This window comes from Lolium perenne, chromosome 4, assembly GCF_019359855.2.
Source record: "Lolium perenne isolate Kyuss_39 chromosome 4, Kyuss_2.0, whole genome shotgun sequence".
NCBI lineage: Eukaryota > Viridiplantae > Streptophyta > Magnoliopsida > Poales > Poaceae > Lolium > Lolium perenne.
The window spans coordinates 70,387,576-70,407,171 of NC_067247.2; the positions used below are offsets into that span (position 1 = coordinate 70,387,576).

At 48.0% G+C, this 19,596-nt stretch overlaps 5 protein-coding genes across 5 annotated transcripts; all 5 read left to right on the plus strand.

Moving 5' to 3' along the window:
- The first annotated feature begins 1,312 nt into the window (after positions 1 to 1,312).
- On the plus strand, positions 1,313 to 2,834 carry LOC127348429 (BTB/POZ and MATH domain-containing protein 1-like). The gene has a single exon (XM_051374460.2). The coding sequence runs from the start codon at positions 1,458 to 1,460 to the stop codon at positions 2,583 to 2,585; it is 1,128 nt and encodes a 375-aa protein (XP_051230420.1). The 5' UTR covers positions 1,313 to 1,457; the 3' UTR covers positions 2,586 to 2,834.
- Positions 2,835 to 3,561: 727 nt separating this feature from the next.
- LOC127292930 (BTB/POZ and MATH domain-containing protein 2) lies at positions 3,562 to 5,049 on the plus strand. The gene has a single exon (XM_051322476.2). It carries the CDS (start codon positions 3,675 to 3,677, stop codon positions 4,803 to 4,805), a length of 1,131 nt encoding a protein of 376 aa, XP_051178436.2. The 5' UTR covers positions 3,562 to 3,674; the 3' UTR covers positions 4,806 to 5,049.
- A 3,541-nt stretch (positions 5,050 to 8,590) lies between these two features.
- Positions 8,591 to 10,054, plus strand: LOC139830856 (BTB/POZ and MATH domain-containing protein 2-like). The gene has a single exon (XM_071819650.1). The coding sequence runs from the start codon at positions 8,676 to 8,678 to the stop codon at positions 9,777 to 9,779; it is 1,104 nt and encodes a 367-aa protein (XP_071675751.1). The 5' UTR covers positions 8,591 to 8,675; the 3' UTR covers positions 9,780 to 10,054.
- A 3,648-nt stretch (positions 10,055 to 13,702) lies between these two features.
- LOC127348431 (BTB/POZ and MATH domain-containing protein 1-like) lies at positions 13,703 to 14,866 on the plus strand. Its single transcript, XM_071829008.1, has one exon. It carries the CDS (start codon positions 13,703 to 13,705, stop codon positions 14,807 to 14,809), a length of 1,107 nt encoding a protein of 368 aa, XP_071685109.1. The 3' UTR covers positions 14,810 to 14,866.
- Positions 14,867 to 16,645: 1,779 nt separating this feature from the next.
- On the plus strand, positions 16,646 to 17,728 carry LOC127346875 (BTB/POZ and MATH domain-containing protein 1-like). The gene is made up of 2 exons (XM_051373122.1): positions 16,646 to 17,016; positions 17,101 to 17,728. The coding sequence occupies exons 1-2, from the start codon at positions 16,646 to 16,648 to the stop codon at positions 17,726 to 17,728; spliced, it is 999 nt and encodes a 332-aa protein (XP_051229082.1).
- Positions 17,729 to 19,596: the final 1,868 nt, after the last annotated feature.

Consider the following 19,596-nt stretch of genomic DNA (forward strand, 5'->3'; position numbering starts at 1 on the left):
AGGTAGATCGCTCTCCCTGAGCACGCATGGCTATTGGAAGTTACCGCCGGGAGAAAGACTCCGAGCACTCGCCTCGCCTTGCCGGCGCCGCCACCCACGAACAACATCGCCACCCGCAGCACAAACCACCAAACCGGACCAAGCTGCCAGGAGTAAGTGAAGACGATGCATACCAACCACCGTCGAGCTCATCCACCCAAACCCACTATCTCAAAACGGTGCCTCCGACGAGGGAATGGCACCACCCGGGCGCCGCCACCGTCCAAATCAAAGCTTTAGGCTTTCACCCGAGATAGATAGGGCGGGGAGGGAGGGGATATCACCTCGATGTCGCCTTCAAGAAGGAGAACGGCGCCGTCAGCGTCGTCGACGTCGCGACCGCCATCGTCGGCCAAGGGTTTCCCCCGGTCTAGAGCCCACAACCAACCACACCCCCAGCCACCGGAGGAGTCCGGGACCTTGAAGTTGCGACGAGCACCGCAGGGAGGAGGAGCCTCCGTCTTCAGATCTGGTACCAGAGGCCCATCGGGGCGACCTCCGTACCATGCCCACACCCGCCACCCCCTTCACCGCCCGCGTGGCCGAAGAGAGCCGACCGCAGCATCGGCACCCGCCGCCCGCCGCCAGGACGGCGGTGCCCCACCCTGCGCCCAAGGGCGCCGCCCTGGAATCCTCCCCAACCCGGTCGTCAGAGGGCACCAATCCCCCGGTCACCACTTCCCAGCGCCGGCGAGGCCGCGCCGGAGAGGGGGACGGGGGGAATCGGCCAACCTCACCAGCGGCGGAGGCCACCCCCGCGCTGCCGTCTTCCTCCCTACAGCATCGCACGGGGGGCCGGAGGAGAGAGATCCCCGCCAACCCCATCTCCGGCGTCGCACGGCCTTGCTGGCGGCCGCCTCCGGGGGCGACGAGGGGAGAGGAGAGGGAGGGGGGAGGTGACGGCAGCGCGGTCTAGGGTTTCCTCCCGATCGCCTGGAGGGGCGACGCAAGGGAGAGAGACGAGTCGAATCGGATGTCAGTTCCGGTGTTCAGACATAGATAAGTTGCAACAAGGAATCGACAATCTCTTACTAATATCCAAACCAATGAGCTGAAACCAAACGAAAAAAATCATACAGATATGAGGTTGGCCGGTGGCAACGAAAATTCAGAGGCCATGGCCGTTCCACGATTGCTTGTAGCACGCACGTTTTTCCTTTGCAGCTGATGGTTTTCCCTTACACGAACAAGATGAACAATTCATTCACCGTCCGTCCGAGTGTTTCCAAAATTCATCCTAGCCTGCAGCGAACTCCAGTTCATTTCTCCGCCCTCGCTTATTAGCCACTATGGACTCGGCGCGTCTCTGAATCGGCCCATTCACAGCCCACAAAAGAGTGTCCTCTCAAAGGCCAAACCCTCGCCGCCGCCCCCTCACTCCCCACCGGCGACCTGCCCATCCGTTCACGCCGTACACCATGGCGGCCTCCTCGGGTGTCGCCGGCGACGACCCGATTTCTAGATCCGCCTCGTCCATCGTCGCCAGTGCAGTGAGCGGCTCCCACTTGCTCAAGATCGTCGGCTACTCCCGCACTAAGGAGGTCCCCAATGGCAAGCAGATCCGCTCTTTCCCATTCCGGGTCGGAGGCCGCACATGGCATCTGGATTACTTTCCTAACGGGGCCATGCCCGAGGACATCGATTTCATATCCCTCTATCTCACCCTGGATGATACCGTTGCGAAAGACAAGGCCGTGAAGGCACAAGCCAAATTCAGCTTACTGGACCAACATGGGAAGCCGGTGCCAACGCATAACTTCACTACCCAGATCAGAGACTTTGCTGTGTGTAAAGGTTGGGGAATCAAAAGGTTGATCAAAAGGGAGGAATTGGAGAAATCAGAGCATCTCAAGGATGATTCCTTCACTGTGAAGGTCGATGTTACTATCTTGAGCGACTTCCACGTGCAGGAGACACCATCAATTTTGGAGCCACCATCCATTTCGGTGCCACCACCTGACATGCAACGGCACTTCGGGGATCTCCTGTCGAGCAAGGTGGGCATTGATGTCAAATTCCGAGTCGGCCAGGAGACATTCTCGGCCCACCGTTTGGTGCTCGCGGCGCGGTCTCCGGTCTTCAGAGCAGAGTTCTTTGGGCCGATGAAGGAGGGGACGATGAGAGAGGCCATACAAATTGATGACATGGAAGCAGAAGTGTTTAAGGCTTTGCTTACCTTCATGTACACGGATGCACTGCCAGATATGGATCAGGGAGAAGAATGCGCCATGGCTCAGCATTTGCTTGTTGCTGCGGACAGATATGATCTGGGCAGGCTGAAGTTGATTTGTCAAGATAAGTTGAGCAGTGGTATCGATACGAGCTCTGTGGCGACCATCTTGGCATTGGCAGATCAGCACCACTGCCATGAGCTTAAGGCGGCATGCTTGAAGTTCCTCAGCTCACCGGCAAATCTGGATGTGGTCATGGAGTCTGAAGGTTTTGAGTTATTAACCAAGAGCTGCCCCGGTGTTATGAAGGATATCCTCAGGTCCCATGTTGCCCCTAGTTTACTTGGGAAAACAAAATCAAGAGCATCAGCATGAGGTTTCAATCATGATGTGATCTGCAATCATCCGTCTAGGAAGTTTGTAAAAGGCCCTACATGCTATCTAATGTAATAGTAGATTTATGTGTAGCTTGGTTCTCACAAGGATCTGATGTCGTTGCTCCTTTTTGTTTGGTCATCGTATCCTTCGCTGAGAATTATTATTAACGGTTTCACAAGTGCAAACTAAGAACCATTTGCTAATTAGTGAAGTTTATAAGACTTTAAACTAGTTGATCTTTACATTTTTTCCAAAGCCTGTCTAATTTCTTTAGCAATTTCTGCAAGCATTGTGTTACTTCCTGAGTTCAGTACAAGATACTGTTTATTTAGCTGGTTCAGAGAGGCCGTGACTTGTTGAAATGCTTGGTTCAGATCCAGTGAAAAAAATGTTGGCATTGTAGGTATTACAAATTTCTTATGCCTGCAGTCTGTTTTGATGTTTCTGACTTAGTATTATCTGCTGAGATATTGGTGGTATGAAGGTTGTGAAGTTGCCCTCTAGTACTTTCATGCAAGGCTATGATCCTTCCTTATTTTCTTTTGCTGATTTTGTGCCCAAGCTGTTTTTCCCTGCCTTGTATTCGAAGTTCTATTTTCAAACAAAGGAGCTTAAAGAGCTCCCATATTTTTTCATTGATAAAACGACCGTAGTTCCAGTAATAAAAACATCCAGCTGTTTACATGACTCCATATTGGTACTTGCTTATAAATTCATTTTAGATAATCTTTCTGCTTGAAATAAACACAAGCTTATTGTGCTCCCCAGCGTCGAGTAAAGGTTCCACAAACGTGTCTGATTGAGGTTCACAAAGAGAAAAGGGCACATCCTAAAAAATGCAGCCAAATCGGCAATGCGAATAGAATGTGAACGAGAATTGTCGAAAGTTTTCCCTTTTGAATGAGGGACCCGTCTTCTCTGGTATCGGCCCATTCACAGCCCACACAGCGAGTCCACTTGCTTTCTTAGTCCAGTCGTTCCTTCTTCCTTGGCCTCACTCATACACCTCCCAAAGGCCAAACCCTCGCCGCCGCCCCCTTCCTCCCTCCCCACCGGCGACCTGCCCAGCCGTTCACGCCGTGCGTCATGCCTACATTCTCGCCTGTGGCCGGAGACGGCCCTCCTTCCGGATCCGCTTCTTCCATTGTCGCTGGCGCCGTGAGCGGCTACCACTTGCTCAAGATCGTCGGCTATTCACGCACCAAGGAGCTCCCCAACGGCCAGTACATCAAATCCCGCCCGTTCCGTGTGGGAGGCCGCACATGGCATGTGCGCTACTGTCCCAACGGGTCGCAATCCAACAGCATCGATTTCATATCCTTCTTTCTCAAATTCGATGATACTCTTGCAGAAGGAGAGACCGTGAAGGCACAATATAAGTTCAGCTTACTCGACCAACATGGGAAGCCGGTGCTGGCCTATACCAAGACGGGTAGAATCCGTGAATTTTCCATGGATGGACAATATTGGGGATTTGACAAGTTTATCAGCAGGGAGGCATTGGAGAAATCAGAGCATCTCAAGGACGATTCCTTCACTGTCAAGGTCGATGTAACTATCATGGGCGACTTCCACACGCAGGACACGCCATCCATCGTACTGCCACCGTCTGACATGCACCGGCACTTCGGTGATCTCCTGTCGAGCAAGGTGGGTGTCGATGTTGAGTTCCGAGTCGGCGGGGAGACATTCTCCGCACACCGGTCCGTGCTCGCTGCGCGGTCTCCGGTCTTCAGAGCACAGTTCTATGGCCCGATGAAGGTGGGAACCACCGCAGAGGCCATATGCATAGATGACATTGAGGCACACGTCTTTAATGCTCTGCTTACTTTCATGTACACGGATGCATTGCCGGAAATGAAGCATGGAGAGGAATCTGCCATGGCTCAGCATATGCTTGTTGCTGCGGACAAGTATGATCTGGACAGGCTGAAGCTGATTTGTGAAGATAAGTTGAGCAGAGGTATAAGTACGAGCTCTGTGGCGACCTTCTTGGCGTTGGCGGATCAGCACCACTGCTATGACCTTAAGGCGGCATGCTTGGAGTTCCTCAGCTCGCCGACGAATCTGGTTGCAGCCATGGAGTCTGAAGGTTTTGAGTTCTTAACTAAGAGCTGCCCTGGTGTTATGAAGGATCTCCTAATGTCCCAGGTTGTTCCTACTTTACTTGGAAAAGAAAATCAAGTGCATCAACGTGAGGTTTCAGTCCTGATGTGATCTGCAATCATCGACTAAGTTAGTAAAAGACCCTACATGCTTTCTAATGCTAGTATTAGTAGATTTATGTGTAGTTTGGTTCTCACAAGGATGCGATGTCATTGCTCCTTTTTGTTTGGTCATCGTATCCTTTGCTGAGAATTATTATTAACGGTTTCACAAGTCACGTGCAAACCAAGAACCATGTATGCTAATTAGTGAAGTTTATAAGACTTTAAACTAGTTTCCATTTACATTTTTTCCAGTGCCTGTCTCATTTCTGTAGCAATCACTGCAAGCATTGTGCTGCTTCCTGAGTTCAGTACAGGACACTGTTTATTTAGCAGGTTGAGAGAGGCTGTGACTTGTCGAAATGCTCGTTTGGGATCCAGTGAAAAAAATTGTTGGCCTTTTAGGGATTACAAATTTCTTATGACTGCAGTTCGCTTTAATGGTTCTGACATAGTATCGTCTGCTGAGGTAGTGATCGTATGAAAAGGTTGAAGCTTGGCCTCTAGTATTTTCATGCAAGGCTATGCTCCTTTTTCTCTCTCTCTTGCTGATTTTGCAACCTGGAGCTCTTTTTTTTCCTGTCTTCTATTTGAAGTTTTGTTCTCGAATTAAGGAGCTCAAAGAGCCCCCAACAATTGTAGTTCCAAAAGTAAAAATGCTCATGCCTAGATATTGGTACTTGCTTAGAAATTCATTTTAGACAACTTTCTGCTTGAAACAAACACAAGCTTATTGTGCTCCCCAGTGTCCAGTAAAAATGTCTTGTTTAGATGAGTGTGTCATATTATTCCAGTTACTTCAGTTTTCACAGTGCGTTGGTATTTTTTAGTTTGCATATTCACTTTACATGCTGAACATTCTTCATCTAGTATAATTTCCATGCGATTCCGGCAGCTAGAGCTGTTCTTGAGCTCCTGGACTGTCTACTGGTCACTTTACCAATTGCTTGCTGGAATACTGAACATTACGGTTTCACAAGTTTTGTGCAAACCAAGAACCATGTATGCTAATTAAGTAATTAGTGAAGTTTATAAGACTTTAAACTAGTTTCGCTTTACATTTTTTCCCAGTGCCTGTGTCATTTCTCTAGCAATTGCTGCGAGCATTGTGCTGCTTCCTGGGTTCAGTACAGGACACTGTAATTAGCAGGTTCAGAGAGGCCGTGACTTGTTGAAATGCTCGTTTGGGATCCAGTGAAAAAAAATGTTGGCCTTGTAGAGATCACATTTTTTTTATGGTTGCAGTTTGTTTTAATGATTCTTAGATAGGATTGTCTGCTGAGGCAGTGACCGTATGAAGGTTGCGAAGTTTGGCCTCTAGTATTTTCATGCAAGGATTGCTGAGTTTTTAACCTGAAAATCTTTATCCTGTCTTGTATTTGAATTTTTGTTTTCGAATTAAGGACATCAAAAGACCCCAGTTTCGTTGATGAAACCGTACTACTACTTCCAACAGTAAAAATGCTCATGCCTAGATATTGGTAGTTTGCTTAGAAATTCATTTTAGACAACCTTCCGCTTGAAACAAAAACAAGCTAATTGTGCTCCCGAGTGTGGAGTAAAAAAAAGTCTGATTTAGATTAGTGTGTCATAGTTCCTTTACAGTTTTCACACTGCATTTTTTATTTTTTTAGTTTGCATATTCACTGTAGCTGCTCTTGAGCTCCGGGACTTGTCACTTTACCAATTGTCTGCTGGAATACTGAATTTGGTAAACTTTGAACGACGACGACCATGGATTCCACTCATGATGGATACGTATTTAAATGGGTAAATTACATCACTTAACAAATCACGCCCTACAGCTACAGCGTCGCAGAGGGAGCTCCTCCCTCGCGCTCGCGCGCCGCCAATCCTCCAGGTCGCTCAACGTTTGTCTGAATGGGCTTTCACTTCACGGCCCAGTACGGTGTATGTTTCGCGGCCCAGTTCGCGCAGCTTCGTAGGTAGCAGGCCTTTAAGCGCTCACTCGGGATCCTGGTGTCGGGTCAGTCTGGACCCAGGTATATAAGTTGGCCGGGAATCATCTCAGGTTTCGAGGTGGGACTATTCTACCTGTGCAAAAGGTTGGTTCGCTCGTTCATTGCATGTTTCCCGGATTTAGTTACGTACGGAGTAATTTCTTCACGTACGTATTTTTATTTTGCCGAGCTTTGTTCTCACAAACAAGAAACCACGTACTAGCATGATTCGTCACAGAAATACAAATTTATGGTTTGAAAAACTTTTTTGTTAGAAATTACAGTTGAATAGTTAGAAAAAAAAAATCTGAATTTGCAACTAAAAACCGTAGGCGCTTTGCAACTAAAAACCGTAGGATCATCCGATACATGCACGTACCTGACACATTAGCTCAGTGCCGTTTTCTTATGCAATCATGAAGGGACAAAGTACATGTGTGCACATATTTTTATATTTCTACAAAAAATAACTGTATCTAGATACTATCTTAAAATAACAGTTATTTAATAACTGTGGCTTAAAAAAATGTTTTTTATCATCGTACGTGAAAAATGTTAGAGCGTGGAGCCTTACGACCGATGCCTTTTTTACTGAACGACGCATGTTGTCGTTAGCTTGCTATTTATGACGTTGGTTCCATAAAATGGGAATGTGTAAAATTAAAACCAAAAATAAAACGAAAATCTTTTGTAAGATGAGACACAATATTAGTACTCCCTCCGATCCCTTTTAGTTGACTCGGATTTAGAACAATAGCTTAGACTGGCGGAACAACAACCTTGACGGAGCCGAACAACAGTCTGGCCGAAGGGAAACAACTATCTACACGGCAGGGAACAACTATCTACAACGCGGGGAACAACTATCTACACGACAGGGAACAACTATCTACACCGCGGGGAACAACTATCTACACCGCGGGGAACAACTATCTACACGGCAGGGAACAACTATCTACACCGCGGGGAACAACTATCTACACGGCAGGGAACAACTACCTGCACGGCAGGGAACAACTACCTGCACGGCGGGGAACAACTATCTACACGGCGGGGAACAACTATCCACACGGCGGGGAACAACTATCCACACGGCGGGGAACAACTATCCACACGACAGGGAACAACTATCTACACAGCAGGGAACAACTATCTACACCGCGGGGAACAACTATCTACACGAGAGGGAACAACTATCTACACGACAGGGAACAACTACATTAGCAAAACTGGGAACAATTTGGACGATGAGGAACAACTATACTTTTTTTTTTGTGAAGAAGAGGAACAACTATACTAACAAAAAAGAACCATAAGAAATTATATTAAGAACGGAAAAATAAAAGAATGACAAGAGAAGAAAAATAAATAAAGAAGGAAAAGAGAAGAAAAATAAATAAAGAAGGAAAAAAAGAATAAGGAAATAGAAAGAAAAAAATGTGAAGAAATACCAATGAAAACTACTAAGAAAGGCTAGAACTACTCTCGTAGATGAGCACGCATGCATACTTTTTTGCTGGGTCAGGAGTCAGGACTCAGGAGCCATATCACGACTCGCGCGACACAAACACGGTATATAAAAGAATAAAACGGCCAGCTAGCGATCGCACATTTGGGCCGAGCCCATAGACGGAATCGTTCAGCGAAACCGAAACTTCCTGGCGCGCGCGCGCCAGCGAGTCGTTTCCGTCGCGGATCATTTCTCCCTCGTCGCCAAGCTACCATGGACCTGTCTTCTCTGTATCGGCCCATCAACATCCACTCTATCGGCCCATTAATATCCATCCACACAAGAGTCCAGTTGCTTTCTTCGTCTAGTCGTTCCTTGCTTGGCTACATCTCTCCCAGAGACCAAACCCTTCCGCCGCCCCCTTCCTTCCTCCCCACCGGCGATCTGCCCAGCGTTCACGCAGTACACCATGACGACCTCCTTTCGTATCGCCGGCGAGGGCCTCCCCACCGGATCCGCCTCCTCCATCATCGCCGGCGCCGTGAGCGGCTACCATCTGCTCAAGATCGTTGGTTACTCGCGCACCAAGGAGGTCCCTAATGGCAAGGGCATCGACTCTTGCCCGTTCGGGGCTGGAGGCCGCACATGGCATGTTCGTTACTATCCCAACGTGGACCCCAAGAATGTGGATTGCATATCCCTCTATCTCACACTCGATGATACCGTTGCCAAAGCCGAGGCCGTGAAGGCACAAGCCAAATTCAGCTTACTCGACCAACATGGGAAGCCGGTGCCGGCCTATACCAAGACTACCGCGATCAGAGACTTTTCCGTGGGTAACAACTCTTGGGGATTTGACAAGTTTATTGAAAGGGAGGCATTGGAGAAATCAGATCATCTCAAGGACGATTCCTTTACTGTCAAGGTCGATGTTACTGTCATCGGAGAGTGCCACGCGCAGAAGATCTCATCCATCGTGGTGCCACCGTCTCACATGTACCGGCTCTTTGGGGATCTCCTGTCGAGCAAGACAGGCATCGACGTTGAATTCCGAGTCGGCGGGGAGATGTTCTCGGCGCACCGATTAGTGCTAGCAGCGTGGTCTCCAGTTTTCAGAGCACAGTTCTATGGCCCGATGAAGGAGGGAACCACCACAGAGGCCATATGCATAGATGACATGGAGGCAGACGTGTTTAAGGCTCTGCTTTCCTTCATGTACGCGGATGCGTTGCCGGATATGAAGCAAGAAGAAGAATATGCCATGACTCTGAATTTGCTTGTTGCAGCAGACAGGTATGATTTGGAGAGGCTGAAGCTCCTCTGTGAAGATAAGTTGTGCAATCATATCAACACGAGCTCCGTGTCGACCATCTTGGCATTGGCGGAGCAGCACCACTGCCATGAGCTTAAGGCAGCATGCATGGAGTTCCTCAGCTCGCCGGTGAATCTGGATGAGGCCATGGAGTCTGAAGGTTTTGATGTTTTAGCCAAGAGCTGCCCAGGTGTTATGAAGGATCTCCTCAGGTCCCAGATTGTTCCTAGTTTACTTGGGAAAAGAAAGCCAAGGGAATGAACATGCGGTTTCAGTCATGATGTGACCTGCAATCACCTGTCCAGGAAGTTAGTAAAAGACCCTACATGCTATCTAATGCTAGTACTGGTAGATTTATGTGTAGTTTGGTTCTCGCAAGGATGCGATGTCCGTTGCTCCTTTTTTGTTTGGTCGTCGAATCCTATGCGGACAATTACTATTAACGGTTTCACAATCTATGTGCAAACCTAGAACCATGTATGCTAATTAGTGAACATTTAGTTCACAACTTTTAACGCTTTCAACTACGTAGCATATTTCCCAGAGCTCGTCTCATTGCTCTGTAACAACCGCTGCGAGCATTGGGCTGCTTCCTGTGTTCATGCACCTCCTGTTCACTGCAGGGCACTGTTTATTTAGTAGGTTCAGATAGACCATGACTTGTTTAAATGCTGGGTTGGATACAGTGAAAAATGCTAGCCTTGTTATTTGTCAGGATTACAAATTTTTGCGGCTGCAGTTTGTTGTGACGATATTCTGACATAGTATTGGCTGCTGGTGTAGTGATCCTATAAAGGTTATGAAGTTTGGCCTCATGTATTTTCATGTAAGGCTATGATCCCCTTCTTTTCTTTTGCAGTTTTGTAACCACAAGCTGTTATGTCTTTAGTATATTTGGATGTTTTATTTTGGAATTAAGGAGCTCAAAGAGCCCCAAGTTTTTCATTGATAAAATGACAGTAGTTTCAGAAGTGGAAAATGTTCAGCATGTTTACATCCCTAGATATTGGTACTTGCTTAGAAATTCATTTTGGATAACCTTCTGCTTGAAATAAACACAGGCTTATTGTGCTCTCCATGTCGAGTAAAGGTTCCACAAACTTGACTGATTTAGATGAGTGTGTCATAGTTCCTAGTTACCACAGTTTTCACATTGCATTGGAACTTTTTGGTTTGAATATTCATTGTACTCCCTCGGTCCTATGAAAGTTGTCTTAACTTTGTCTAAAATTATGTGTTGCTACTATTTAGTGTCTAGATACATCTAAATTTTGACAAAGTTAAGATATGTTTCATGGAATGAAGGGAGTACATGCTTAACATTTTTCTAGTATAGTTTCCCTTCTCTTCCGGCAGCTAGAGCTGTTCTTGAGCTCCAGGACTGTCTACTTGTCATTTACTCATTGCTTGCTGGAATACACAATTTGCTGTGAACAGGCCTTAAACTTGGAACGATGGACGACCATGGATTCCAGTTAATGGGTAAATTACAACGCTTAACGAAACATGCCCTACACAGTAGTCGATGATGTAACAGGTATCTCACGCGATCTATGACCTCTGGCCTATTTTGACTTCATGTTCGTATCCATTGTTCCTTATGCCCGGCATAAGGAACTCGTTTTGTCTTGAGTAGTAGTTGGAATAACTGCATTACTCACTTAATCTTGAGCTAGAGCATCAAAATTTACGGATGATTCATCTCTTGTACGAAATTCATTAGCATGCAATTAGGGATGTTGAAAAGGAACAATAAATAGAAAAAGAAAATTGAAGTGTGAAATGGATATGTGACGGTTTTCTCCTCCACATGTCAGCAATTCTTCAGGTATGCTCTCGTTTGAAATTACAGCAATGCTTGTTCCTAGCTGTTACTAGGGTCTTTTATTCCGCGGCCACGTAAACGGGCCCAGATTTGTGCCGGTTTTGGATCGTCCTGAATACCGCGGCCATCCGTTTTAGGATGAGTCCGCGCTGGGTCGCGTTTTTGTCCGGTTGGATCCATCCGGAGGCTGGATCGCGTTTTTGTCCGGTTGGATCCATCCGGAGGCACGGACATGGTTGGGTCACCCCGGTGGAGATGGCCTTAGGGCATGTACAACGCCTGACGCTTACGCAGGCGCTAGGAAATAAATCCCAGGCGTTTCGTTAGTTTCCATGGCAGTTTTCAGTCAGTTTTCTAGCATCGCTGCCTAAGTAGACGCCCGGCGCTTGCTTTATACGGCCACGTCGCGCTCGGTGAGCACCTGATCGTCCCGGGCGCCGGCTCAGCCTCGGCGGGAAGCTTTGCCTCGTCCGTGACCCAGCCCCTTCTTCCAAGGTCAACAGCCCCACCGACTGCCCCGTTGGGGTACACGCCCGGCGCGCAGGAAATGATGGCGCCGTCGGGGCGGTACTTGTATCCGTCATGGGATGGGTTACCGGAGGTGGCGAGTCCATGACGGGGTCGTTGCCTTCGTCCATTGACCTCAACCATGCGCCGGCGGCGCACTCCATGGCCCCCAACCAGCTGGGAGCAACATCGATGACCGGTGCCCGTAGCCTGTTCGACGATTTGTCGGGCGAGCGCGCGCCGCCATCTATGCAGGCAACATCCACCATGCAGGCCCCTCCGTCTTACCCCCGATGATGCCGACTACCATGCCATATCCGTCGACCGAGCAAGCTTCCCTGCCACCTCCCATTGACATAGAGGAGGACACCACTGGCCATCCCTGCACCATGAACATCGACCAGGAGTCGTTGTTCAGTGACGAGCTCATTTGATAGGTGCTGAGCAGAAGGGGACCGCATTCTGGTGCCTGATCCATGACTACTTCCATGAACATCGCCGGTACGAGGAGGAGCGATTTGACAGCGACCGCAACGAGTGATCCCTCCAAAAGAGGTGGGGAATAATTCAAACGGAATGCAACAAGTTTCAGGCGGCGTATGATCACGTGAAGCGGATTCCCGTTAGCGACATCGGCACGAAGGACTTGGTATAGTTCTTAACCTTAACTTGTTCTTTCGTTGTTTGCACATATGTTTGTCATTGTTGTCTTGCTTTGCTCTAGGTGTGGCAAGCTTTGGATTTCTTCAAATCGGCGATGAATGAAGGACCTTTGGGTTCTCTCATTGTTGGAAGGAACTCGAGAGCACCCCCAAGTTCCAGAAGGGGTACGAGGGGTACATGGCGAGTTTGGTTGGTAGCAAGACTGCCAAAGATCCCACGGTCATTGACCTTGATGGTGGCCAGCGTTGTGGTAGCTCCACTTCTCGTGCAAGCCGTCCACGAGGCCACAAGGCAACCAAGGCCGACATGAAGCATGATGCTTTGGCTAGGCAATTGCTCGGCACCTTGAAGGAGATGTATGCTGACAAAGAGATGTCCACGGAAAAGAGGGATGAGAGGAGGCGCCGAGAGAAGGAAGAGGACATGAAGATCCACGGAAAAGAGGGATGAGAGGAGGCGCCAAGAGAAGGAAGAGGACATGAAGACCTACTTCGATGTCCAAAAGAGGAAGCTTGAGATTGAAGAGGTCAAGGCCAAGACGAAAGCTAGGGAAATTGAACTCAAAGAGAAAGAATTGGACCTCATTGCAACAGGAAGGGCCAAAGAGATGGAGCTGAAGAAGAAGGAAGTTGAGCTGAAACGGCAAGCCGATGACCACATGATCATGACCGCTGACTTGACCGTCATGAACAAGGGGAAGAGAGCTTGGTCCGAGAAGAGGCAAAATGAGATCCTAGAGCACACAAATTGAGTTGACAATCTCAATTTATAATTTTATACTTGTTTAAACTATGACAAATTTCTCTTGGTCTTGCTACATTTTATTTAATATTATTCTATATTTGTTAGATATTATTTATAAATTTGTGTGGCCAAATGATCTATTTCCCAAAAAATAGACCGAATGACCAATAGGTGGCCGCTGCGTTGGACGCAGTGTGCGACCCAAACGGACACGCAAACTTATGATGTTCTTTCATGTGTAGCCCGACCATCCATACAGTCCAAAACGGAGGGCCCATTTAGGTCCCGCGTTGGAGATGCCTAACCACCATGGACCCGTCTTCTCTGTATCGGCCCATTCACGCCCACAGAAGAGCCAGTTGCACTTCCCAAACTCCAAACCCTCGCCGCCACCCCCTTCCTCCCTCCCCACTGGCGTCCTGCCCAGCCGTTCACGCAGCACACCATGACGACCTCCTTGCCTATCGCCGGCGAAGGCCTCCCCTCCGGATCCGCCTCCTCCATCGTCGCCGGCGCCGTGAGTGGCTACCACTTGCTCAAGATCATCGGCTACTCGCGCACCAAGGAGGTTCCTAATGGCAAGTGGATCGACTCTTGCCCGTTCGTGGCCGGAGGCCGCACATGGCATGTTCGTTACTATCCCAACGGTGGCGACTCCAATAGCACTAATTACATATCCTTCTATCTCAAACTTGATGATGCCATTGCCGAAGCTGAGGACGTGAAGGCACAAGTTAAATTCAGCTTACTCGACCAACATGGGAAGCCGGTGCCGGACTATACCAAGACTACCAAGATCACAGACTTCTCGTTAGGTAACCATTCTCGTGGATTTACAAAGTTTATCAAGAGGAAGACAATGGAGAAATCAGAGCATCTCCGGGACGATTCCTTCACTGTCAAGGTCGATGTTACTAACATGAGCAACTTCCACGCGCTGGAGACACCATCCATTTTGGTGCCACCATCTGACTTGCACCGGCACCTTGGGGATCTCCTGTCGAGCAAAGCAGGCGTCGATGTTGAATTCCGAGTCAGCGGGGAGACATTCTCGGCGCACCGGACGGTGCTTGCGGCGCGGTCCCCAGTCTTCAGAGCAGAGCTCTTTGGGCCGATGAAGGAGGGGACCACGAGAGCGGCCATACGAATTGATGACATGGAGGCAGAAGTGTTCAAGGCTATGCTCGCTTTCATGTACACAGATGCACTGCCTGATATGCATCAAGGAGACGAATATGCCATGGCTCAGCATCTGCTCGTTGCAGCTGACAGGTACGGCTTGGACAGGCTGAAGCTGATTTGTGAAGATAAGTTGAGAAGTAGTATTGACACGAGTTCCGTGGCGACCATCTTTGCATTGGCGGATCAGTACAACTGTCGTGTTCTTAAGGCGGCATGCTTGGAGTTCCTCGGCTCGCCAGCCAATCTGGACGAGGCCATGGAATCTAAAGGTTTTGAGTTATTAGCCAAGATCTGCCCTCCTGTTCTAATGGATTTCCTCACGTACCTGGTTATTCCTTGTTTACTTGGGAAATGGAAATCAAGGGCATGAACATGAAGTTTCAGCTATCATTTTATTTGCAATCATCTTTCCAGAAATAACCTGAAGACCCTGAATTCTATCTAATGTAAGTAACCCCAGGTTTCTTTTTATGTCTTGTATTTGAACTTTTGTTTTCGGATCAAGGAGCTCAAACAGCCCCCAGATTCATTGCTAAAACAACACTAGGTCCAAAATTTAAAATGTTCAGATGTTTGCATGCCTAGATATCAATAGCACTTGCTTACAAATTCATCTTAGAGGGCCTTCTGCCTGTCAGATTTTAGATGAGTGTGTCATAATCATAGGTCCTAGTTACCACAGTGCTCACATCGCACTGAACATATTTTAGTTTGAATACTCAAATTGTTATGAACATACCTTAAACATAGAAGGACCGATGACCATAGACACCCGTTATTTTATTTATTTATTTTTGGAACAGAAGCAAATTGATGCCAGCAGTGATGGAAACAAAATAACCATTGTGTGTTCAATGGAGCCTCCCCTCATCGTGCCGATTTAATGAATTTCGTTCTTGGTGAGGCAAAGCTCTAGGGGCCTGATTGCAAGCCCATTTTTGCACCCAGGGAGAAGAAAATGTGTAGTTTGGTTGCCTGGGTCTTTTTTTTTTTGAAGAAGGTTGCCTGGGTCGCAGGGGATGTTTCCCCTTAACTCCCCACCCCATTCTACTCACCGCCTAAACCCCCACTCCCCCATCCCATTCGGTGTTGAGCTCCATGTCCGGCGCTCCTTCGCCTCCATTATGTGTACTTTGGTTGTCGCAAGGTTGCTATGTCCATTGCTCCTTTTTTGTTTGGTCGTTGTATCCTTGGTGGAGATTTATTAAGGGTTTGACAAGCTATGTGCAAAACATGGACCTTGTGTGCTAATTAGTAAAGAGTTAGTTCAGAACTTATTAGACTGTCAACTAGTTGATTTATATTTTGCTCTGTAACAATTGTTGCAGGCCTTGCTCCTTTTCCTGAATTCATGCATCCTCTTTTCACTGCAGGGAAGTGTTTATTTGCTAGTTGCAGATAGACATGTACTTGTTGAAACGTTGGATTGGGATCCTGTGAAGAAATGCTGCCCTTCTTCTCTTCTTACAAATTTTTTATGGCTCAAGTTTTTAGGGATGATATTGTGACACAGTAGTGGGCTAGTGTCGGCGGAGGCAGTGATCTTATGAAGGTTGTGAAGTTTGGCCTCAAGTACTTTCAGTACAAGGCGGTGGCCTCATTATTTTCCTTTTCAAATTGTGTAACCCGAAAGCTCTTTTTTTTTTGTCTTATATCTGAAATTAATTTTTTCGAATTAAATATCGATTGAAGGCAACCGATCGATCGGGCTGCAGCTGGGCTGGGCGTGGAGCACGACGTAGTACGTACAAACACTGATCGACTCGATTCGTTTTTATACTTCTGCCGGGACGCAGATTGTACGCTAACGATCCGGAGACTGAGACCTGGTAGGTACTGTATTCGTCCTCTCAAAGAAAAAAAAAGGTACTACTGTATTCGTTTTCGATTCTCTTTTCCTTTCCCTGGCCGGACGAAAGGGTTCACGATCGCTAGCGCCTCGTCCCAGCCTCCTTGCTTTAGAACGACGGATATCAGATACTCCATTATCGATTTGTTTAGATCGGATGCTTCTGGTATCATGCAGAATCCATCACCATTGCCAATCCCAACTTTGTCCGCAACGGAGTCCAGTTGCTTTAGCCGGCCGTGTAGTAAAATATTTCCTTCATCGCTAGTCCGAGACACCATACAAAACCCTCGGCGTTCCTGATATAAAACAAGAGACCCGGCCGTGATACTGGAGCCACCGGACCGATCCTCTACCATGCCGACCTCCTCGAGCGTCTCCGCCTCGTCCATCGTCGCTGGCACCTTATGCGGCTACCACACGCTCAAGATCGTCGGCTACTCGCACACCAAGGATGTCCCTAATGGCAAGTGGATCGACTCTTGCCCGTTCCGGGTGGGAGGCCGCACATGGCATGTGCGCTACTATCCCAACGGAGAAGACTCCAAGAACATCGATTGCATATCCTTCTTTCTCAAACTTGATGGTACCCTTGCTGAAGGTGAGACCGTGAAGGCAGGATTTAAGTTCAGCCTACTCGACCAAGATGGGGAGCCAGTGCCGTCATATACAACCTCTGCCGAGACAAGAGACTTCTCCGTGCATCCTAAAACTTGGGGATTTAACAGGTTTATCAGAAGGGTTGAGTTGGAGATATCAGAATATCTCAAAGACGATTCATTCACTGTCAATGTTGGTGTTACTATAATGAGCCAGTGCCGCGCGCTGGAGAATACACCCATCGTGGTGCCACCGTCTGACATGCATCGGGACTTCGGGGATCTCCTCTCGAGCAAGGCAATCGTCGACGTCGAATTCCTAGTCGGCGGGGAGACATTCTCAGCGCACCGGTCAGTGCTTGCTGCGCGGTCTCCGGTCTTCCGAGCTGAGTTCCTTAGCCCGATGAAGGAGAGCACAGCAACAGGTCCCATACGTATAGATGACATGGAGGCACAAGTCTTCAAAGCTCTTCTTACTTTCATGTACACGGATGCACTGCCTGATATGGACCAACAAGAAGAGTATGCCATGACTCAACATCTGCTTGTTGCGGCAGACAGATACGGCTTGGACAGGCTGAAGCTGATTTGTGAAGATAAGTTAAGCAGCAGTATCGACACGAGTTCCGTCGCGGCCATCTTGGCATTGGCGGATCAGCACAACTGTTCTGAGCTTAAGGAGGCATGCTTGGCGTTCCTTCGAGAACCGACCAATCTAGACGAGGCCATAGAGTCTCAAGGTTTCGAGTTATTAACCAAGACCTCCCCTGGTGTTATTAAGGAACTCCTCAAGTCCCAGGTTATTCCCAGTTCACTTGGGAAAAGGAAATCAAGGGCATGAAAATGAAGTTTCAGTCATCATGTTATTTGCAATCATCAGTACAGGAAGTTACTGAAGACCCTGAATGCTATCTAATGCTAGTATGTAGTTTAGTTCTGTCAAGGATGCGATGTACGTTGTTTCTTTTACTTAAATACATACAAGCCTTTCAACTTAGTTCTTACCCTTTACCCTTCCCTCATTGCTCTGTAACGATCGCTGCCAGCACTGCGCTCCTTTCCGATTTCATGCATACATGCTCAATACAGGCACTGTTTATCTCTATCAGGTTCAGAAGATAGACCCTAACTAGTTGAATGTTGGGGTTTAAGCAAATAAAGAGTACACATGACACATTGCTTGGTCGTGGAAGTCATCATGTACCAAGGCGAAGCCACCCACGAGAAGCGATGAAAGTTGAAGCCTGGAGGTAGCTCGCCATCGAAGAGAATTCAGTCCACGCATACACAAAAGGGAAGAATGCCATGATCCATCTCAAAAGCCGAAGAGAGCCCCTCCTCCCTCGCCTTCGTTCAAAGGGCGTCTCACCGTCGGTCGAAGTTGATCAACCTAGAGATCGAACAGAAATCAAAGACATCAATTCCAGGAGCAGAGAACAAGCATGACCACAAAGAACAACCAAGATTACCACCAGAACAACACCACCACCAGAAATGAGAGCTCAAGATGTCCGATGCAAGCATTTGGTGCATCAAAGGAGCAGTACACACAAGATATGACACCCTCACCCTCGCCGGAGAAGCGAAGAAAGGGCACCACAAAGGATCCAACCACTGCCACCCCTCGAACTTGGACCAACACATTGCCTCCTCCTTTGTTTCTTCATTGTCCCTTTGCAAAAATTATTTGGCGTATGGTGTATCTCACTTACAATATCCCTCCACCAGCTAATGTTACTAATATGTTTGGTAAATGACTTAATGGTGTACGTAAGGAGGATAAACACAAAATCCGTGTGGGTGTTTCCGTTTTATGCTGGTCCATTTGGAGGACTAGGAATGATATTATCTTTAATAAACAAAATGGAACTAATTTTTTGCAGGTTATCCGACGCGCTGCTCATTGGATTCAACAATGGGTTTTCCTTCTCCCTTTGGAACACCGGGAGGGTATGGTTACTGGATGCAACCGGATGCTAGTGGTTGCTCAGGACTTCTTTTTTCGGGCTACTGGATGGCGACACACTAATAGATTAGCAAATGGATAGCCGTGTTGCATTTTCCTTTGGTTGATTCATGTGTCGACCTTAGCTTTCCCATGAGTGTAATCTTGATTTTTTTGTAAACTTTTACCGTACTTCTGGTTTAATAAAGATAGCCGTGTGCATCTATTGATGCAGAGGCTGGGGCGATGCTCCCATATCGAAAAAAAAACATTGCCTCCTCCTTAACCCAAAGCGGCGCTTCCAAGAAGGACACCATGCCGAGGGTGTACTCATCGCCCATTCCAACAGAAATCGGGTTTTCTCCTTGGTAGAAAGGGGATGATAGGAGGGCGGGGAACCTCAATGGTGCCTCCAGCGAGGAGGTGGTGGAGCCGAGGGTGTAGTCGCCGCCCATTCCAAGAGAAATTGGGTTTTCGCCTAGGTAGCAAGGGGATGATAGGAGGGAGGAGAACCAACCAGAGATTTCTCTTGGAGTCCCGAGCTGCCCGACCCGCCGTGACCCATTCAGGCAAGCTCCGGCGGGCAGGCGAGGCCATGGATCTGACAGACGATGGTCAGAACCAGGAGGTGGCCTTCAGATCTGATGTGCGCGATGCTGGAGAGACATGCTCGCCGGACGAGCACCTACTACTGAGACGCTGTCCACGCTGCCGAGGACAGCAGCCATCATCCATGTGAGGTCACCCCGAGTCAATGCCCTGAA